At 37.0% G+C, this 19637-nt stretch overlaps 1 protein-coding gene across 3 annotated transcripts in view; it reads left to right on the top strand.

The window, feature by feature from the left end:
- The window catches only part of SEMA3C (semaphorin 3C), a 123247-nt gene extending 117904 nt beyond the window's left edge, over positions 1-5343 (top strand). For all 3 annotated transcript variants that reach the window (XM_084305951.1, XM_084305952.1, XM_084305953.1), the window contains 2 exons: positions 726-856; positions 2806-5343. In XM_084305951.1, coding sequence (XP_084162077.1) covers positions 726-856; positions 2806-3219 — 545 coding nt within the window. In that variant the 3' untranslated portion in view covers positions 3220-5343. The remainder of the gene's footprint in view (positions 1-725; positions 857-2805) is intronic.
- Positions 5344-19637: the final 14294 nt, after the last annotated feature.

The following is a 19637-nucleotide window of genomic DNA, read 5'->3' as shown; positions in this document are numbered from 1 at the left end:
CTAAGTGATGACATACACTCAGCACTTGCCCAGGTGTTGCTGGAGCGCTATAAATTTGACCTGTTCTCAGTTGCTGGCCTAAGTATTTATTGAATTTCAGATTTAGAACCAGGTCCTTTCCTAGAAGGAGGCTTTGTAAGAGAAGTGGATGATTGGCAGTCAAGTCTGCCCTCTCTTGCCTCCCTGTGATACTGCATGACCACTGTAATAGATGGAGCTGTCTTTAATTTAGGTCATTATGTATTTTTATTCACAACAACAATATTACCCTAATTTGTAAACTGTGAAGTGTGAAGAAGTGTATAAAACACTTTGTTTTTCTTTTGATGGTTCCAGAAAGGTGGTCTTTTCTTAGTAGAGAATGAAGTATTTCTGGGAAGAATATGCCTGAGATCAGTTACCCCATCAGCAAGCAGAGCTTTCCAGGCAGGACTCAACTCAATAGAAACATCTAGATATACATTTGCCTGCCAGCCCACAGGTATTGAGTTTCTCAGAAAAAGATCATGTCCAAGTGTAAAGACCAATAGTTGGAACTAGCTGTGATTCTTTACATTTCATTTATTTTCTTTGAAAATCCTGTTCCTTAAAATACTAGTTATCTGTTATTTTAGGATCAGATATGCCTCACTGGACCTATATTGCAAATAGTGCAAACACAGTTTGTTTTTTTCTGTATAAAACTAGCATTTACATTATCCTGACTGTCTTCTTTTCCTTTCTAGCCTACAGAAATGCAGCAGAAACAGTTCAGTACGGAGTGAAAAACAACACCACCTTTCTTGAATGTACACCCAAATCTCCTCAGGCTTCTATTAAATGGCTGCTACAAAAAGATAATGACAGGAGAAAAGAGGTGAGTAATGTTAGCAATAGCTCAGTAAGGGACCTCAGTCAGTATCTAATCCACATCCCAGACCAAGGCAAAATGGTGTTTGTGTTTTCATCAGACTCTCCAGTTACATTGAAGCTGAAGAATGTGTGTGGATGCAGGACACTGGCCAGCACTTTACTTGTATAAGTCAACGCAGAGATTTCAGTATGACTGGAAGGCACTTAACTCCTCAGCTCTGCCAACTTCTATCAAAGCAGAATAGTTATCAGAAAATACCCTAAACGTAGGGAACCAGTTAAGGAATTTTTCCTTCACACCTTGTTAATTGCAAATGGAAGGTTTGCAGCACTCAGGTCTTACTATTGATCTGAGGAAACAGGCATAAAAGCAATAAGCTGTATAAAGTTGAGGAAGAAGTCTGCATGCAGCAGCCTTTCTGTGCTATTGAAGAGATAAAAGGCAAAAGTGGGAGAAATGTGAAAGGTTTCTTTAGCAAGAACACGTATTGACAAAAGTATTTCCCCACCATGCTGCAATCACATTTTCCATTACTGCACTCTCTAAGGCTCTCAAGTTTCAGCACTGCAATATACAGTATGATTGTTTATGAAGAATGTGTCTTTCTTAAGTAATATTAAAGTGGAAAACTCCATTTCAAATCCAAGGCAGTTACTGTATGAATAAAAAGGAATAACTTTTGTAAGTAAAAAAATAATGAATATGGTGTCTATTGATAGATTATAAATACTGAAAAGCGTTAATCTAATATCAGGCCATTTTCCAAAATCAGAGAAGATTTACAAAGCCTCTTACTGAGTTTTTCATGCTGATTCTCTCATGCACTGTTCAAAGACTAGAGCCATATCCTGCCAATCTAGGTGAAATTCTTTAACCTGTTGCTTCAGAAGAACAGCTTCCTTTTTTTTTTTTTTTTTTCCTGATGTTCAATAACAGTATTAGAATCAATCCAGTTTTAAGTAGCAACAAACTAAATCAATGACAAGATTAATTACTTTTCAAGCTAAAATGAATCTCTTGGGTTGCTGAAAATCTTACCTCTACAATGTCTAAAAAAAAAATTGCAATAACAGAATAGCATAATAAATGCATTGGATCTCAAGAGGGTCAGGTATAATGCAAAGTGCAGTGTCAAAATAGAGAAATAATTCATTAAAATGCCAGAACTGGTATTCTTGCACAGTGGGTTAATTTTTATTTCACAGCTGATATGCTAAGAGACACGTGCAGTATCATTTATAATCAGATTATAGCTCAACAAAATATCATAACTTGCTTTCTTTAGATGATGTTACTATTTCCTGGGACTGTCCAAAATCTGAAACCAGAAAGAAAATAGGAGAGTAGAAAAATTACTCTAGGTTTCCAATGAACCAAGTCCCAGCTGATGCTATTGTGAAGAAAACTTTTTTATCTGGCTTTAAACTCCACAGTTCAAAAATAGTTCTTCAGAGTTAGCCCCAGAAACCTACCAGTCAAAACATTTAACCAGAAGCTACCTTCAGACAGATCAACCTTTGGCCGAATCCTGCACCTGTCTTCCATGAAGTTTCAACGGCAGTGTCTGATTCTGGAAGGAATGGTTGCAGGGATATAACCTTGGCAAATAAAGTTCATTTTCTCAGCTTCTCTGCTTGAACATTATAAAAACTTTTCTTTCATGTAGTCTCCAGATTGACATTTTTGTCTTCATCTCAATCAAATCTACTGTAACATAATGAATACAAATATTAAAATTATTTTCTTCAGTGACACTTAACCTACTTTGAGGTAAGTTCTGTCCTAACATTAGCAGGAATGGTGGTCACTGTGATGCATGATAAAGCAAAATATAATACATTTAAGAAACCCTTAATAAAGAAAGAGGCATTTGAAGCCTTAGCCAGGAGGTCCAATACTGCGTTGTTCTGTAACATTCTTGAAAAAGTTCATTCTGTCTTTCCTCCCTTTAGGTCAAGCTGAATGAGAGGATCATAGCTACTGAGCAAGGACTTCTCATTCGCTCCGTCCAAGACAGTGACCGAGGGCTTTATCACTGCATTGCAACAGAGAACAACTTCAAGCAAACCTTAGCAAAAATCAATTTCAAAGTGCTAGATACAGAGATGGTGGCCTTCGTGACTGACAAGTGGTCCCCTTGGACCTGGGCCAGCTCAGTGCGAGCACTGCAGTTCCACCCAAAGGACTTTGTGGGAGCTTTCAGCCACTCAGAAATGCAGATGATTAACCAGTACTGCAAAGACAGTAGACAGCAAAGTCAGCAGAGGGAAGAATCCCAGAAGATGAGAGGGGACTACAGTAAACTAAAGGCCCTTATCAATAGCAGGAAAAGTAGAAATAGAAGAAATCAGTTACCTGGATCTTAATTTTATTTTGTAGTAGGAGATATCTTTGTCCTCACTGTAGGAGGCTTATATTTATCTGTTGAGAACAAATTTGAGCAAATATGACGAGAAATAAATGATATTACAACAAGCTTCAGAAAGTATCATCCTCCCAATAAAATGCAGTGTAACTTAACTAAAGAAAAGATGTGGAGAATTTTCATTCCTAGATGCTTAACAGCACTAGATTATGCTCTGTCCTAGAAGCAAACTGAGTGTTCTTCTTAAACCAGATTCACATTCAACATCTCAGTATTTAATTATTGTTGAACAGAAATTGTTACAAAATCAATGCATTATCTTGCAACTTTGGAACTGTACTAAACAGATTGGTGGTGGAAGAATCTGGGTTAAGATGCAAGCTCAAAGTAAGATGGTACTAAGATTTCCTTGCACTGCATTCATGAACATGAGTTTCTACTTGTTTACTGTTCTATACTGGGTTTACAGCTTTCACTCATTGTTCAAATCATGTGAATGCGTGCAGATAGGAAGCAAATATAGTAGAAATGTTTCATTCATTCAAAGGTCAAATGAAGGAATGAGTAGAAGAAAAAGAGAAAAAAGCTTTATATACTTTATCAGAGGAAACACTGATTATTGTGCATAGTATGAGTTGTAATAAATTAATGAGTCTGGAATGTAACTTAAAATATCTCTGCTCATATTGATTTTTATAAGATTTCCTATAACATGACATAGCTTTGTAAGTGGCACAAGCCACTTACAAGCCAAGATAAGAATGTTCATTTATACATACAATTTTGAAAAACACCTAAGTGTCTTGGGCATTTTAGCTATTTTCAAAGAATTACACTCCAGTTTTTTTCAAAGGTCAGAATATGGGTATACAGTACAATGTTTACTCAAAAATTGTATTTAATCTGCTTCACAATTTATTTGGTCTACAATATAGAAGCAAGTCAGAAATGTCTTTGAAAATTTCAAAACATTATTTTTTCAGCTGGTTTCTCAAAGTTGCAAACATAGTATCTAGAATTACTAGAATTAAAGCATTTTCATTTTTCACTCTTTATACCTTCCTCTTTTTTTTTTTTTTTTTGGTTGGTTGGTTGGTTTTCTGCTGAAAAGAAGATCAGGAGAAGAAAAAAAAAGAAAATAAAAACTAAAAAAATATGTTTGGGTCAAAAAACTAAAATTTTGAGAGGGATGTTTAAATAGAAATATTTTTGTTTAAGAAGCAACTGTCAGTTCTAATGAAGTATGTCTATTGAAAATTGGTTACATGTGCATCATCTAGCCTGGGCAAAACAATCGCGTCCTTTTGAGCAACACTGATGCCAAAAGATAGGGACAAATGTTCATTGTTTTATTCTGTAAGAGTGTTCTGGAAGCCACTGGGTTTGTTTACAGGAAATAGTAGGGATTAAATGTGTGTGACTACCTTAGAAAAACTTTATTACATGATATTTTTATGATGGTATGCAACAGTATAAGCTAATTAACTATTCTGTTCAATAAATAAATGAATAATAAATAAATAAATACACTTTCTAAAAAATCACCTAGTGAAAATAACTTCTGAGCCCAGCGCAGGTAAGAAAAAGTTAGCTCCAGCCAGTAACATGGATACTGTATTTAAAACACAGTTCTGAAAAATTTAATGGATGCTAGTTGTAACTCTTGGGCATTATTTCGATTCTATACTGGGCATAACTCTACAGGATGTAGGAAGACACCTCAGCCAGTGTGATTTAAGATCCAGTGCAATGGAGTTAACTCTGTTATTAAGGTGATACCATAGTTTGATATGTCAGATCATCACTACCTGATGCAGAATAGCTGGGAAATGGGTCATGATTTATCAAACTACTTGAACACTTGAACCTAAGACCCTTTGATGCTTTGATGCTCTTGGACATGCTTAGTGCTTGCTTCAAAGGGGATGGCAATGCCTGATTGTATGTTACCAGGTAGTTAAGTGTTTTCCTCAGTCAAGGCCTAAATAGAAGTTTCTGAAGTATGCAGATGTTGGTATATAAGGTCCTTCACATGGAAACCAATGGGTAAATTTTCTTTTTGATTTCTGCAATCTTGGAACCAGCCTAGAGAACTGGTGAAAAAAAAAAAAAAAAAAAAAAACAACTTCTGGATTGTGTAAGTTACAAACCAAAAATTGAGTGCCACAAAATGAAACTACCTCCTAGAATGACATTAGTGCATATGCTCTGTATGCTGCCATGCTCTTATTTCCCCAGCAGATTCACTGCAGAGTCAGTGTGATATTAATGTCTATTGTGAGGATCATAATTGTTTCCAGATGGAATACAGTGATTAATAAGTATTTAAGGGTGCAATTTACTCCTTAAGTGGTTAGGTACGGTGATATTTTAATAGGCCCCCATTAGGCCTCAGAAATTATAGTTACACTGTTTTCTAATAGAATATTGGCAATAAGGGATTCCGTTAAAACAATCAGCATAGCTCAGTTTCATATGATTATAAAATAATATTTTTAAAGCTGCTTCATATACCATTATTATGGTATGACTGTTTAAGGGATTATACTTAAACTAACATTTTTCCTGCTGCATGAAAACTTCAGCAAATATATAATAAGTTGCTGTCAGTGCATAACTGGTCCAAGCTTCCATGCTTTAGCAGCCTTCCCCTGTGTATAGAATAGTCAGGAGCCAGACCCTCAGCTGGTATAAACTAATGTAACGTCCTTGCTGTCCATTTAGCTACTGTGGTTTCTACCAGCTGAGGGTTTGGCCCTGAATGTACAGAATAGACAAACTTCAATTTTTATTTGTTTAAAGTAGCCCCTCTACTGTAGGTAACACCAAAATTTAGGACTGTAATATTGTTTGTGCTATTTAATACTTCCTATTTTGAGGATTACTAAATTATGTATATAATTTTATTTCTTAAAAAATACAAAAGCAAAAAGACATCTAGGCATAACTTCACAAAGTGTAAAGATATGTTCTCTGCTAAGAACTTCACCTTGTACTGATATTTTTTGATTATTATTTTGTGTAGTTTGTAAAGTTTGCTGAAATCTCGACCTAACAATGTGTTCTTTTCAGATGTTGTTGTTACTGTAGATATGCGTGTTTTATTAAGAAAATCCTGTTTTTAAAAACTGTAGGTATGTGTAAAAGTTCCTAGCATGATGAAACTGTCATTACAGTGAATATGCATTATATAGTGTGTAAGAATGAACAAAATGTAGTTTAACAGTGTTATTTAATTGAATATCTAAAATACTATTTGCCTGACAAAATAAAGTGTGTTGCAACAACTTTTTTTTTTATTATTTATTTTCTCCTTTACAGATATGTTTTAAAAATAAGAAACTTTATTTCTTTATCTGAAGAACAACCCCATAGGCTTACTTAAGTCAAAGAAAATACTTGCTGTATAAGGTATTGCATCTGGTACGTTCTGAGTTCTGCTCTAGGCCACAGTGATTTCCAGGCATATCTGAGGAGTCAATGTTGAATTCTTTCAGAAAAGACCTTTTGTAAAGATTCTGCATATAAACAAGTCAACAGTTTTTCATAATAAAATAAAATAAAATAAAATAAAATAAAATAAAATAAAATAAAATAAAATAAAATAAAATAAAAGGTTTTCTACTAAGTATAAAGTATGACATAAAGAAATGTCTGACTTTTAAAAAGGGGAGTGAAATGTAAAGGCTTTATGCTTTTATTTCACTTGGAAACAAAACAAAACAAACCAACAACAAAATACATTTTGTGGAATCCTGCAAATGAAAATTTGTGTTGTTCAGCTTTTTCTTTCAGTTGGGACTCAAGGCATTTGCAAAACAGCTCCGTAGGGAAGGCATGCTGGTGGGGCTGCACCTTAGGGAGCTGCAGCTCTCTCCTGTTTCCTGGCTTGTCCTTAGAGCGAAATTACCTGCCTGACACCTACAGTACACTCCTTTTTCCTGCATCACCCAAGCAGTGTTATAATTGGTCTTCTTGTCTTCAGTTTTTCCAGATGGGTTTTAAAAAGAAAACGTAGGACCTGCTTTGGGGGGATAATAATTAAAATGTTAATGTCACAAATGCTGACCTTCACAACAAGGTTCTGGATCGTTAAACCTGGATTTTGATTTCCCAAATAGATAGACTCCTGCAAGACTTTATGAGGTGTGAGAAGGATAAGATTACCTCACTCCAGGATTTCCGTACTGGCTGGCTCCTAGATGTGCTGACACTGGATAAGTTACCTGCACTCAGGCCAGTTTGGGTCTGAAGCTGAGGTTTTGAGCACTCCCAAGTGCTGTAGGAAATGATTAGGCTGTAAAAGTCAGGGACTTAAAAGCTAGGCATTTACAGAGTTCAACACTCTGATATACATTTCACGGATCTAATCCTCTGTCTTTAAACCCTGTCCAGTCTTTTGATGATCTCTCTCCCTTCTCTTTTTCCCCACCTTCTGTATAATAATGGTTCAACCACCTATTGTTTTGATTTCTTAGCTCCAGGCAGTGGTAAAACAAATGACTTCTCAGGACATCACATATGAGATTTTCAAAGACCTAAGCTGTCTTCCTTGTCTTTCAGATTTGTTGGATTTTTTTTATTATTATTATTATTTTTTTTGTTCATGTGTGAGTTCATTTTCTTTTCTTTTTTCTAATGCCAAGCCCTGTTCATTGAAAGCAGAATGTGAACCGCACACACTTTTACTTATACAGTCTATTGCGATGTGTGTGACTGCAGAATCCCTAGAGGAGCAGAAGAGCAGTGTTAGGCACATCCTCCTCTACATATCCACAAAAGCCAAGAGGGAACCAGTGAAAAATGTTGCATGCATAGGAGGCACCACTAACAACAGGATGGGTCCCAATACTGAAGAATGCTTATGGAATTAATTGTTGTCTCTAGAATTAAGTCAGTGTCTTTAATTCTGTGGAACTGAAAACAGATTAGGACACTGTGACTTTTGTCTAAAGCAATGGACAAGATCTTGGGAGACCAATATTGCTTTATTCTTTGAGCTGCTGCCAGCTTGTTAAACCCATTCTCCTGCACCCCAAGGTGGTCCACAAAAGCCCTTTCTGCTAATCACTCGTTTTCTAAATTACCTTTTTCTGCTCTCTCTCTTTTTTTTTTTTTTTTTTTTTTTTTTTCCATCAGGAAACTAAGATAGCATAAGTAATAAAAATGTGCTGGCATTTAACATGTCTGATCTAAACTGAAGACTGAGATTTGAAGATGTCTTGGCATTCTGAACACTATAAGATGCAAATTCAACACAGCTGGCTCAGCAGTCAACAAATAATTACTTTACAGTGATAGACTGTCTTGTATCCCAGGACTCATTATTGGATTCTATATACTGCTTTACAGAGCAAACAGCATTCATGTATTCTTAGCACTGTATCAGCTTCATTACTGCTGATTTGAATGCCAGCCTTATAAATGAAACCGAATGTTTGCTGAGCTCTACATTCAAGACTGTTTAGGCCAAGGGGTTTCAAACTATCCAACATCTTTAAAAGTCCTGAAACTCTTTTAAAGGATTTTAGAAGGAGCAAATTAAAAAATGGTCAGTGTTGTTATCTGTGGGAAATGAGAGTCAGTAAGAAAGACTGTTTTCTAGCTGAGCAACTTGTACAGCAACATGTAGCATGGGGAAAGAGTAAGCAGAAATACATTTATTTAACCTTAGGTTCACAACTCTTTTGGATAGTTGTTTTTCCTTGGCACTTAACAGTAGTTCTGTTTCCAGTATCTGCTCTCTCTCTCTGTCTCAAAGATCCCTAAGAGACATCGGGTTTATACTTGCTTTCAAGTTCATGTCTTAGGACATAATGTCCAGGACATCCTGTCAGGCCTTTCCTCTAACAAGATATCAGTAAAAATAACATTGCATATAGTGCTATCTATGATATTTGTCTAAACAGTTTCAGAAGGTGGTATAATATTAAATAATAAATAAATAAAGTTTGCATTTTTAAAACTTTGCTACGAATGACAGACAGAGAGGAACAGGAGTCCAGAAACAAAGCAATACAACATGCCACAGGTTTTGTGTCAACGCTGTGAATAGAATATGAATTGCTATTGCATGTTGTTAGATGATGGGAAATATTATTCTTTCATTTCTGAAGGCCTGATTCTTAGGAACTTACAGTTAAAGTTCACCCAAATTAATGTCGTTTAACTGCTCACAGTAAGGATTTGAGAGCTTTCAAAGAGCTTTTATGCTCCTCTCAGTTTTTGTTGAAAAATCAACCATTTCCTCTTCTAAAAGCTTTTCTTTCTCTAATGTTCTCTTCCTTTTCTGTATCATCTCCTTTATATTTCCTTACCTTTCCTCAGCCAAACTCAAACCCAGAAGAGCTACTTTAACTTTTATTTACAAACCCTGTTCACTCTAATACTCTTAAATATGTTGCCTATTATAATCTTCAACAGATGTCCCATATTGTTGGTTTCATCAAGCTTCTCTGCTTCAAGGTGTCAGCTAAAAACAACACAAAATGACAACATCATCATCAACAACAACAACAAAAGAAGAATCTCTAAGATGTAAGTAGACTTTTGAGCTTAAGAACAAACATCAGAAACATATCACTTAGTAGAATGTATGTAGTAGAATGTCACACTCGACATTTGGGTATTATTTTTTTATGGTTTAAGAGTTGCATTGATTTTTGTGCTTGGGTGTTGTTTTGTTACTGCATCCAGGCTCAAAGACTTTGTTTTAGGGGACTTGAAGTAACAGAGGGTGGAGAAGTGAAATATCAATAGATGGTATTGCACAGGCTTAATCTATTTGACAGATTGCCAGTCACAAATAGATTCTGTCAAATTTCTGTGAAGATAAATTATTTTGTAACTCAGAAAGGTTTATAATCAAAAAAATTAGTCCAATCTATCCAAATGGTTACAAAGAATGTTCCTAAGATTTTTTGTTTGTTTGTTTGTGGAAAGATCAAAGGCCTTTGCCATGGAAGTTGAAGATCACCCTTATTATCACAGAAACAAAACTAGGTGCCTCCTTCACATACTCAAGACAAAAGTAATTCACAAGTTTTCTTCTCCTTCTAAGATTCCTAAGAATTAGAATTAGATATTTACCTATGTATGGATCTATCCCATGTATGGATCTTGCTTGTGCTGTGTCCTCCACCTAGCTATGTATGGAGTGGGCTATCAGGAAGTGGTTAAAGCAGAGAATAACATACCTGATGGATTTCCCAGGGCACCAGAAGTAGGGGGTTATATTTACTGCCATTTGGTGACCACATGGCCCTCTGGAGCAGCCTAGCTGTCTCCCAGCATGGGACCTGTTGTGGTGTGGTACAAATTGGCCAAGGATCTTGGCCATGGAGTTAGAGACAGTATATTTTCTAGTGTTGCTGGAGACCAGTTAGAGACTAACAAAGAAAGAATTGCCTTGCCAGTTTATTCGTTCCTGTCAAGAAGGCAAGCTGTTATTTTGAAAGGAGCTAACGACACGATGGCAAAAACCATATAAGCTGAACAGAAACTTCCCCTGTATCCTCCAGCCAACTGTAAAGTCAGCCAGCAGAAATCTTGGAAATGGTACAAGATTTCCTGAATTGAGAGCACTCAGGTTTGGATGCCAAGAATAAATCTCACTCTGAGGGAAACCTCTGAAGTAACTGCTGTTGACTGAGCTGTTACTGGCTGGTGAAGGCAGAGTTGAGTGTGGCAGACAGTGTCACAACTCTGCCAGATGCTGCATTCCCCTAGTCCCATTTACACCAGGTTTTGCCTTACTTGTCAGTACAGGAAGGGAGATGATGCAGTCTGCTTACTTTGCCTCAAACTGGCAACTCTGGGCCTCTCCCTTGGTTCACTCCAGCTACTTTGTGCTGTCCCAGAAAGCTGAAGCAGTCATAAACACCATTTAACTGGTTGATTAAGTCAGTTCACAGCTGCTTTTCGTCAGCAGAATTGTGCAAAGTAACCATTGTGTCTAGGCCATTAAGTCCGTTTACCAGGACAAAGCACTAAGCTACATGGTTTTGGGACTCATCAGCATCCTAAAGAAAGACTCAGCATAAGAGGTGGTGCAATAACCAGGAGCGCACTGATTTTGCTTGGTAGTGACCACTTTCAGCTGTGAAATGGGAGAAGAGTTTCTGTAAATGTTTTCTGCATGCTGCACAACTGTATTTCACCAACAAGAAAGTCTTTCAGACATATCAGATATTGCACTTGACATTTAGCTACTTGAAAGGAACAGAAAACATGTAATTCTTGACAGATCCAGAATTCAAGTCACTTTAGTGTAAAATACCCTGCATCTTGAGCAATGTGTAACTCCTTGTCTAACATATGCCCAATTCCCATCCCCATATCTTAGAAAAGATCCAGCAAGTATTTCCTTGATGACACATTAAACTGCAGCCCAGTCCAATATACTTCCTGCTCAGTTTCTTAGGCCAGTTTTCTGGTGAAAACTCCTGCTGATGTTAGTTACTCATCTTCGAAGAGTGAGGTCTGAAAAAAGCCTGTGGGATTTGACTTTCTGAGAAGTGTTCCTTTCCTCCTTTTTCCTGTGTCCAGGGTCTTTTGCATTTGAAATCTTTCTCACCACCTGATTGAGGGTGCTTTATATCCTCTCTATAAATTCATCCCAAGTCACTGACAAGAACACTTAGGTTCTGTTTTATTTATTTTAGGTTACTATAGCCATAGTAATCATATACAAAGACATATACAAAATCAATTGCCTTATCACAAACATAAAGCAGTAAGGCAACACTCAGAAAATATTTTTAAAAAGAAAAAGAGAGAGAGAGAGAAATAACACAGTAATATCAAGATTTTTTTAAAAATATATTTTTTGAAAATTAATTATTTTAATTATTTTTTAAAGAAATTCAATTCTTTCCGATTCCACTATTATACAGTAAAAGAGAAATTAAAATATAGAGCAGCGTTCATTTTATTTGACAAATCTTAGTCATGACTGTGATAAAGTTATTGCTCTGAGTCATCTCCATACACCAAAACACTCACATTCCTGAATAACTGAATTATTCCCTTCACCCTGAATAAGGTAAAATGGCTAAATGCCATTCAAGGTTCTCTCTTATAGAAAGAACCCATTTTTTCAGGATAGGATACAGCTCTAGATGTGCATGACTGCAATCCTGGCTGACCTGGCAGTGCTGTTTAGTCCACCCACACCCACCAATACACAGATGACATTACTGCCGGTTTGATGATACGGGACAGTAGGAACCTGTTTGCTGATTTGAAGTTGCCTTTTAAGTTGGCTAGATGGTGCTAGAGTACACTTCTGTATTACGTTAACAAGCATATGGCTCATATTCTCCTCACTGTTGATCAGTGAGTACTTGAAGCTCAGTTTTAGCTTAAAGATTGTTAAATGAGTCAGTTCTACAGTCTAGCCCTGGACCTGAAACTATTAACAATGCCCTATTAACTAAATATTAAGATGATTTTAAGAACAAAGAATAAAACTAATGCACATTTTAAAAATCCCCATTGCCACAGGGTACTGCTTTTTGACAATATCATTTTGTTTTGTTTTGTTTTGTTTTGTTTTGTTTTGTTTGTTTGTTTCTCTGAAGGTTACTTTGTCTGTCTTAATATAAGAATTTGTATCAGTTGTGTAGTTTAACTTTCCTTTCTGCTACAAATCTTGGACTCCCTAACTCTCTTTGAAGGACACTTCTGTGCTTTTCTGTTTGTTTGTTTTCAACTCATTTGGGTCCATTGACTTGAAGAAACATGTGATGCAAGTAATATGGGAGAGCTGTAGACGCATTTGTGTGCAGCCTGAATTTATAGTTTAATTTGACTGGTCAGAGAATTGGTTGCAATTCAAAATAAATGTGTCATTCTAGATCTCACACTCTATTCTACAAACAGCTATCACTCTGTTCTACAAACAGCTACACACACAGAGCAACAGCTGAAATGAAAATGCAAGTCTCAGGGGATATTTAACCTCCAATTATTTTCAACTTCTCTTATCATCACTGACTCCAAATTGCATATTGGCCTTTTCACAAAGATAAAAAGAGACTTTGAACTGCTGGAAAAATGAGTTACAGCAAACAAAGACAGCATGTCCCAACATGGTCCTCATAGTCTGCTTGTAAGATGCTATTGGTATGGTATTTTATAGCTAGTCTGGGGAAGATGAACCAGACCTTTGCTGATACATGCTAGCTGACTGCAGAGAATCCTGCAGGAGCAGCATGCCTTCCTCCACACAATGACTTTCAGTACCACAAGAAAGCTGACTGCAGTTTAGCCATTGCCATGAATGTGGTTGTATGTCTGCAGTGTAACAGAAAGATACCTCTCCACTCCAGTCTGAAAATTAAAGAAATGAATACATGTCTTTTGCAGCCCACGGGCTGGAGAAAACACACACACAAGAAAACTGATACAAAGAAAACACTTTTTCTGTTAAGTTAAATATTGTTGCAGCTGTTTATTGCCCTGTCTATTGAGGAAAACAATACCTTCACAAGGTCAAAGGGCTTTCAAATAAACATTAATACACTTTCTGGATGAGTAAGTTTAAAGCGATTGCAGAAGAAACTGTCAGAATGCATTGATTCATTCATGTAGTATTTGTTTCTGTCAGTCCACCCTCTTGAGCAAGAGAGGTGTTGAGCAAATCACAAGCCACATCTTTGGGCTGCTGCATGTTATAGGAACTAGACTGAGGCTCTGGATTGAATTTTCAGTGGTGTGAGTACAAAAGCGAGGTATTAATCATAGAATCATAGAATCATAAAATGGTTTGGGTTGGAATAAATCTTAAAGCTCATCTAATTCCACCCCCCCCCTACCATGGGCAGGGACACCTTCCACTCAGAGAATGCAGAGTGCTGGTTTCTCTGTTAATTGGCAATCATGAGCACTATGTTATTAAGGCTCATGAGATTTTCTCTTCCCTTTCTTCTCTTTTCCATGCAAAGAGAAGTTCCTGCTCTGGATGTGTTTACCTGTGGTTGCACATAATCTGAGAATAATTACAGGCTCATGTTTTGCAATTGGAATAATATCTGTTGTGGAAATCATCAAAACTTCCAAGGGCTTAGATGACTGGTGTGCTTGGATGTGGACAGATGAATCTTAGCTGATTGTGGCCATGAGGTGTCAGCTTGGTCAGGAAATCACTCAGATGGAGGCATCTAAAGCCAGATGCAACACACTGAATAGACAATTCTGAAGTTAGATCCCATGAAAGACGTAGAAGCTTGAAATACTAATTCCGAAATAAAAACCCAAACTTTCTAGTTCTTGGAAGCCTTAAACCCAGCAAATATTTTGACGGACAACATACGTAAAAGTTATGTCTTTCAATTCCTTGGCTAAAGGGTTAGAATCAAACCTTTGTCAGCTGTGTTTCATCACAAAATAAGCCCTAAGTATCTTAGAGGAATCATGACTCACAAGTATCTCTTTTTGTTCATTAGTTATCAAGAGGGTGTAATGTGCTAGTATAATAGCTAAGGACATATAACACTAGATGAGATAAACTTCAGTATAGCTGCCTCCTGGGATGACCAAAGTGGCAGGCACTAGAAGAGAGCAAAAGCAAGGACATGGACACCATGGATCAATTGAAAGGCTTGATACACCCCAGTTCATGCAGGGGCATGCACAAGGACGGACATAGGCAATTCACCAGGTTCATTTTTCCTCTTTCTTTAGTTCTGTATGAAAGTCAATGGATTCTGACTGAAGAGTATCAACCACCTCCATGTTTTCACTAAAATAGCATTTACAGGTGCTAGGCAAGAACAGAAGTCCTTTGTTCTCGCCACTGTTCAGATATATGTGACAGCCTCCATCTAGGTCAGCAAGGTAGATAAAAGGCAGAAGGAGTCATAGGGCAGGACCGTGACAAGGCTGCAGTCAGAACCAAGTCACTTGACTCTGGAGGATACACATGGATCATCAGCCTTTACATGCTGCCGAGGAGATGTTCACAGGAACTGCCTTTTCCACCCTTCCCAGATGCCAGACCTCTACAGGCAGAAGGGATGTAAAATCTTAATGTCTTTTCTTGTAGATTAACCTAGGTCATATCTCTATGACCACAGTAACTCACCTGATAAAACTTGATTTTATATTATCTAATTGTAGGAAATGTCCTTTGGCCTTATGCCTCTGCTTTTAAAAGGATTGTTTCAGCACTAGTCATTATACTTACGCACAAACCACCACTTCAATATGGAAATTATGGCAGCCCAAGGGGATTTCATTAATTAACTAGGGAGAAGGACACATAATGTCATTTGCTGTAACTGGATCCGTAGAGCCAATCAATAAATGACCATATGTGCATGGGCAAGGAGCATTTCAATCCCCTCAGCATCACTGTGAAGAAAAAAAAATGCAGGAAGGAGCTCCTTTATCTGTGACACAATCTTGTGGTCTCAGGCATATTTTCATTGCTTAAAAGAATTGCACGAGCCATGCTGTCACATCAAGCCACACAAAGCAGGCAGATTTATCGTCTGCTTGGAAAAGCATAGTAACCAAAGAGCTTTGCAGTTCCAAGCCAAGGACTTGACAAGCATTATAAGAATAAAACCTGTTTTATATCAGAGCTTTCATAATCAAGCCATGTTTTGCATTTGAAGTCCAAGTTTGCTACTCTTAAAGGTCAATTTTTTTTCTGAGTCTGAAAGAAATTCATGGTATTAAGTGCTAATGCAGCTGTAAATACAGCTTTCTAGTTCTTTCAATTTTATTTATTTATTTATTTATTTTCCCTCCTGTTCTATTGGCTAAAACCTTAAACAGCTGGTGTTTGCCATATTGAATTCTTAGGGTGAAGAGTTTGTCCTACACACACAGAATGTGTTCATTCCTCAGGAATCAAATGACCACACCAGAGCTAAACAATATGTGAAGCGTACAATTTATTTTTTCTCCAAATGTTGAAAGCTGGTACATTTATTAAATTTTGACTACAAACCACTTATTTTCAGTAGAAAAATGCATACAAGAAAGAGTAAAAAAAAATATTGAGAGGTGTTATTTGGAGCTTTACTTAATGCCTACCGCCTTAAAAACTACTGGTTCCCAATATTCAATCTCCAAATAGAATGAGATAAAGTAATTTATTTATTTATTTATTTGCGAGAAATCTTTCTTTAAGGCAAAAAGGTCCTGAGCCAACACTGACTGTATTAATGGAATGATGTCCAATAAATTTGTGGGAGCTGGAGCAGGCAACCTATTTGAAAGCAGACCGGTTAATCATTTTCATTAACTCACACATAAGCTGCTATCCAAGCTTATACAATTTAAATGGCATCCAATATATTCTAGCTTTGGGTTATAGTTTCTAGTTGTTGTTTTTGGTTTGATGGTATGGATAGATAAATCATCCTGGGGTTGCATTTTCAATGCTCTTTACAGCCAGAGCAACTTGAGCCTTGGGCCCAAGATCCAGCTGACTAATCCTTAGTTAACACCCCTTAAAATGACTAGGATTCATACATGTAAGCAGTACGTCAGAGTTCATTTGTCTTTGAATGTTTGGGTTTTGAAAGCCCTGTAAATGAAGGTTTAACCTCTGGAAGACAGGATTGATGCCTGAGGAAAGTGTGTATCTGAGGCCCACCTTGACAACCAGAAACTGGGGACCGTGACCTGGAAAATGAGTCAAAGTCAACTTAATACTTTGTTATCACAGGTATTAAAATCCCTCAATCCTGCCAAGAAATTTGTGAATCTTTTCAAATCATTTTCCTAATTCTGTAAAGCTCATAAACCAACAATGCCTGAAAACTCTTGCACCCTTCACACAGGGTGCATCAGGCTGCCATTGCATCCTGGTTACCCACTCTCACGCATTTCAGCTCTCCCTTTCAACATGCCATGCCAGTGCTTCAACACCACTTTTGGCACACATTAAATAAATCACTAACAACCTGAATGGAAAAGCTCTGTACATTAAGTTTTTGTAATGAAGTGTGGAGTTCTTCAAGCAAAAGTCCTGCTGGGTAGTTAGAGACATTACCAATCTTGTATACAGGGCTGAGTCACACAGAAGGGAAAGGCGGAGTGCATCCAATGCATGCTTGTAGGGTTTTCCCCCTATTCCTCTCACTTTCGTTTTGTTGAGTTCAATGGGAAAGTTGATCAAGAGAATAGGGCTGTGCCCACCTGAAGTGCTATGGGACATGTTATTTCCCAAATGTGTTTCTTTTGCATCATTACCGGTTATCCAACCCTACCATCCTGGGTAGCTGGGGATTTCAGGTACAGTCATGCACAGAGATGGAAAACAGACATTACCGAAGTTGTGGGTGGAGGGTGTGAGGCAGTGTACAATACCCAGTGTGTTTGCATATGATGTAATGAAGAGCACCAGCCTTACCAGGTGATGCAATTTATTTATTTATTTATTTATTTATTTATTTATTTATTTTTATTTGGGCATAATGTAATCATCCCATGTGTGCAGCATCTGTCTTCAAAATGCATTTATTTAACAGGTTTGTGTCCTGTGTGTTTTGTTTGCTAGTTGTCTGTGCCTGCCTGGAGAAAATGTCAGCATTCACTGCTCACGGCTGGAGGAAACAGAGCAATGAAAACAGAAGTAGCAACAGAATATTTTATATATGAGCAGCTACATGTGCTCCCTGGTGAGTCAGCAACTGGACATGAAATCATGTGATAGCCACTGCCTGTGAAATCTACTTTGGGAAAGCCAATAATGGAGGAGGTTTAATACATGTTGTATATCTGTCATTTTAACATGCCTTCACTACCTCCTCAGGCCTGTAAACTCTCTCCATGCCTTTCAGGCAGTCAGCATGAAAGCTTAGTCTTCAGAAGGAAAGCCAAGATTCTACATGCCAAGCTTCAATCAGGCAAGACTTGCTGTGAAGCATATTTGCAGAGATAATTTGAATAATGGTTACAAATTTCTAAATCAATATTTAAAATGCAGAAACACAAAAGCCTTCACTACTGTACCGGCTCCCCACAGGATCATTTCCATGCCAAGTTTAGTTTGTATGGGTAAAGCTTTTCAAAACTCTCTGTCCTTCAGGAAAAGACAGGTATGCCAAAAAGTAATTCATCCAGTAGTCAAAGGTAGAGATTTCTTATTTAAAACATGTGACAAGACAAATTTGATAATTATATATATGAAAAGTTCATAAGAAATGTTTTGTACTAAAGGACTAACATTTAAGATTAAATCCTAATCCTAAAATTGTTACCAAAATCTTCCATAACATGATGAATTTTGATGTGATGATCAGATAGAGACAACCAGTATTCTCCTCTGGTCAACGGAAACTGTATCTTCAGGACATCCATACTTGTATTTTGCAAATAGAAACAGAGAGGAAAACTTGGACGAGTCCAGCATTTGGCACCTTGTCTGGTTTACAACACAGATAACTTCTGATGTAACGTCTTGGTTCTTATTTCTTTGAGGAATAACTTAGAGTCTAGTTCTGGACATCTATATGTATAATTCAAGTTGATTTTGAAAAACAAACAAACAAACAAACAAACAAAAAACCACTGATTATTCATCATTTTAAAGGGTCTCTTGAGTGTTACAAGTGCTCCCACCTGAGTATTAGGATATCATCTCACTGGGATGAGAGATCATAGCCCACAACTCAAGAGGTGCCAAGCTTGATTTTCTAAATAAAAGAGACTGCTATTCTGTCTTCATAACTCTGCAAGGTATTCATATATAGTTAGAGACAATAAACAGACTCATTAACACACACAGATAAATATTTTATTTCCATAAATTATGGCCACAGGTGAATAGTGACATAACCACCATAATTTCAGCTACACCTGACCTACCTGTCATCTAACATTTAGAAAAAGCTTGATGAGGTACTGGTTCTCAGCAGGGCCAGCACTATTACCTTGAAAATGGAGATCGGAAATGGATTATTTCCCGCTCCCTGTAAACCCCCTGCAAACCCCTGCAGAACACCCTGGAGATACATTTTTGAAAGGTAGGCTAAGTCAAGCTTACATGTATTTTTTTATTACTATTATTATTATTATTTCCTGTCATTCAAAGCTGCTATCATGGCTACCCTGTTAACTAGGTATTGTTAATATTGGAGTAAATGTGTTATTTAAACATATATCCGTTTGTCTAGCCACATGCATTGTAATATTTTTGTTCTTCCCAGTTAAAAAAAAAAAAAAAAGACCTCTTTTCTCTAAAACCAAAACATATCCCATAATAAAGGTATAATACTGGTTAAGGTCTAGAGCCTTGATTTACAACTGAAAGTCCAGAACAGATGTTGTAACCATATTTAAGCAAATATTTTAAGTACACAGTTACAGATATACATTTCTAAACATTTCATCAGTTTAAGTAAAACTGAATTTAAATGCTCAAGCAGGTTATGTTCACATCTTCACAGGCACAGGAAGCAG

This window comes from Netta rufina, assembly GCF_964035555.1.
Source record: "Netta rufina genome assembly, chromosome: 1".
Lineage (NCBI taxonomy): Eukaryota > Metazoa > Chordata > Aves > Anseriformes > Anatidae > Netta > Netta rufina.
Note: the sequence above shows the minus strand (reverse complement) of the source record. Positions and strands in the feature narration are given on the sequence as shown.